Source organism: Triticum urartu, chromosome 2A (genome assembly GCF_056163025.1).
Source record: "Triticum urartu cultivar PI428250 chromosome 2A, HENAU_Tu73, whole genome shotgun sequence".
NCBI classification, from domain to species: Eukaryota; Viridiplantae; Streptophyta; class Magnoliopsida; order Poales; family Poaceae; genus Triticum; species Triticum urartu.
In genome coordinates, this window is record NC_141874.1 from 672,555,060 (window position 1) to 672,558,146 (window position 3,087).

General features: G+C 49.4%; 1 protein-coding gene across 1 annotated transcript; it reads right to left on the bottom strand.

Annotated features, from left to right (window-relative positions):
* Window positions 1-1,214: 1,214 nt before the first annotated feature.
* On the bottom strand, window positions 1,215-1,917 carry LOC147986618 (uncharacterized). The gene is made up of 2 exons (XM_087540101.1): window positions 1,561-1,917; window positions 1,215-1,456 (listed from the first exon to the last, which is right to left on the bottom strand). Exons 1-2 carry the CDS (start codon window positions 1,757-1,759, stop codon window positions 1,404-1,406), a joined length of 252 nt encoding a protein of 83 aa, XP_087396227.1. The 5' UTR covers window positions 1,760-1,917; the 3' UTR covers window positions 1,215-1,403.
* Between the last annotated feature and the right edge of the window lie 1,170 nt (window positions 1,918-3,087).

The following is a 3,087-nucleotide window of genomic DNA, read 5'->3' on the forward strand; positions in this document are numbered from 1 at the left end:
ATATTTTTCAATAAAATTAGGTTTTCAAAATAAACAATTTATTTCACTTATTAAGTGATAGTTACTTTTACAAATCTGCATATTCTTTGTTTATTATGGGTTTTCGGGTTGTATTGGGTTTACCAGTTTTTGTTTGTTATGAGTTTTCGTGCTTGCAAAAGAAAAGCTCGTGTGCTAGTGTGCCTAGCCTTTTCTTTCCAAGCCTTCCTCCGTGCTTACATGCAACATGGCAAAAACTATTTGGTCTCCCAGATAATTAAGTCGAATCTAACCTTGGTTTGGAAAATCTAAAAGTAGGCAAACATGACTGATCTAGCACCTCACCCGAGCTGTTTTGATGTTCGACAAATGACCTGACAATCTATTCGGCACAAAAGGAATGAAGAAAAATAAAATAGGAACATTCAGGGTCAATGGGGAATTGTTGCCTTAAGATATGGGAATGCTTGAATATATATCAAAAATATGCGGAAACATTGATAGAAAAACCCTTAATTTGGTGACGGGAACATAGGGTAACAAAAGAAGTTCAATATATTGATGCAAAAGGGTATACAATGATCTTCCATGAATGCTCATAATCCATAAATTATTTTTGGGAGCTTTCTCTCTGGGTTTTCCCAGAATTCAATGGTCTTACAAGTGGTCGATTCGCCCGTACGGTCATACCCGTGCCCATCTTAGAAGCCTCGCATGCATTATGGCCAACGAAACCAAAACATGCCTCTTCACAAGTTCACACTTCCCTGCCTCAAAAAGAAAAGAAAAAACAGTTCATGCTTCCAGTTCCACCCATCAATTTAAAACAATTTGAAAATTTTACACATGAAAGTTGAAAGAATCTTCTAGGTGCGTGCCAAATTTCAAGTTGTTTGGAATTTTGATGAGCTCGTGGTAAAAATAACAAATTTGGTTTGTCAAAGAAACTTTCAAAAAGTGCACTCTGTAGACCGGATTTATTTTTTTACCACGGGCTTCTCAAATGTCCAAACACTTTGAAATTTTGCACGCACCTAGAAGATTCTCTCACCTTTAATGTGTAAAACTTTCAGGTTTTTTTGAGTTATTTTGTTTTTCTTTAATTTATTGTTCACCAGGGGTAGATGAGTCTGGGCACCGTTTTGAATTACGTCATTTTATACCCTCTTGAACGAAGAAATGATGAGGTGTTTGTTCACCGCACAATTATGAGTGGACAAATGGCACCGGCCATGAAACCACACAATTATTGCGTTCTGTATGCACGCTTTATTATTGGTGCAGCGAGACCAGTACAGCTTACTGTCTAACACAGCTGAGATCAAGAAAGAAAGCAGAAAACTTTCACATATTTTTGGCATATCGCGTCCTCAGTCCTTGAGCTCTTGTCAGGCTGTCACGATCGTCTCCTTCCTTGGTCCGCGTCAGAGCAGCTTGGGCTTCCGGCCCCCGGCCTTCCCTCTGAAGCTTGACATATCTGCAGATAAAAAAAAAAACGCAGCATAACGCAGAGCTCAGAATCAGCAGCACAGCTGTATCAAGACGTTTGCTGCGTAGTGTAAGCACAGGCGACGCGGGTACCAGAGGGGGAGGGGACGTGGGAGCAGAGGAAGAGGACGACGAAGCAGAGCACGACGATGAGCGGCACGAGGTGGACGGACCGCTCCGTCGCCGCCGACGGCCGGACGGCGGGCGCCTTCTCCGGCTTGGCCTCCAGGTCCTCCCTTTCCTCCTCGTCCGCGAAGACGGGGAACGACGGGGTGCTCACCGGCCTCTGCATTCTCTCGAGTCTTTGGCTAGACGGCGGGAAAGGTATTCGCTCGGATTGGGATGTGTACGCCGGCTGATACTTGCCGAGCCACCGTAGTTCTTATGGCCGCCGAATTCCGTCACAGTGCACTTTCTTTTGGGTACGCTTCTCTGAATCTCACGCGTTGGCTCGATTTTGCTTAGCAGTAAACAACAAGTTTGGCGCTTTGAGTAGTACGTGAGGCGCCTCCAAGTCCAAGGGAAAGAAAGAAAGGGGGCCATTTCCATTCTCTGAAGCAAAGGTCCAAACCAAAAGGAGCTCCAGCTCCAGGTAACTTGTCCAGTGCACATGTTGGCTGGAGCAGGTACGGGCGTGTTTGGTTGCCCGCATGCAGCCCAACCAGGCCCGTGCGGGATGTGCGTGGCCTGTTTGGTAGCCCGCATACATTATTGGGTCTGCATTGCACGCTTCTTAAAGCATCTCAGGGCCTGGCTCAGTGGGAACATACAAATCGACAGTTTCTTCAAAGCCAAGCCCGAGCGGTGCACGTGGGCGGGCGCGGCTGCACGCGCGCGGCCACCCTCGAGAAGCCGCGTTGCTTCCCGAAGCACCGGCAGTTATTAGCCTCACCGCCCCTCACCGCTCCCTCTCCCCACTCTTCTCCACTCTCCCAACTCTCACCGGCGGCGGCGGATCGGAGCAGAGGAAGAAGACCACCGGATTCCATCACCGGCATCGGCGGATCGGAGCAGAGGAAGAAGACCACCGGATTCCATCACCGGCGTCGGCGGATCGGAGCAGAGGAAGAAGACCACCGGACTCCATCAACGGCGGTAAGCACTTCTCTCTCTTCAACATGCACGCTAGATTCGATCCACAGCGATATATTCGATCCACGGCGGAGGGGAATGGGGAATAGAGGTAGATAAGCATAGGGGTAGTTCATACTAGTTCATAGCAGTTCATACGAGTTCATACAAGCAAGATCGGAATGCATAAGGTAGATTTCGGGATTGGGGGATAGGGGAATAGGGGGAAAGGGGGTACACAACGGACACCGGCTGACTGCGACGGCCGTCATCGGCGTGCGGAGCGGCTGGTCGAGCCGCTGGCCTTCATCTTCTTCTTCATCGCCGTGCGGGCCGGCGGGTCATCCTCGTCGTCCTCGACGGAGTCGAGGTCGATCTGCCAGGTAGGACGGACTGGCTCCGGCGCCCTAGCTGGCATGTGCACCGCCTCTTCTTCCTCCTCCTTAGGCTCCCTGCCGATGACCGCCGCCGGCACGGCAGCCGTCTCCCAGTACAGTGCGGCACGGCGATCATTAGGAGCCCAGTTGGTCTTGTACTTGCACCACTTCT

Bases quoted from the DNA above. Each gene is read 5' to 3' on its own strand.
- LOC147986618 (XM_087540101.1), bottom strand. From the start codon at position 1,759: ATGCAGAGGCCGGTGAGCACCCCGTCGTTCCCCGTCTTCGCGGACGAG. The intron at 1,457-1,560 runs GTACCCGCGTCG...TTTTATCTGCAG, and splicing joins CCACGTCCCCTCCCCCTCTG to ATATGTCAAGCTTCAGAGGG.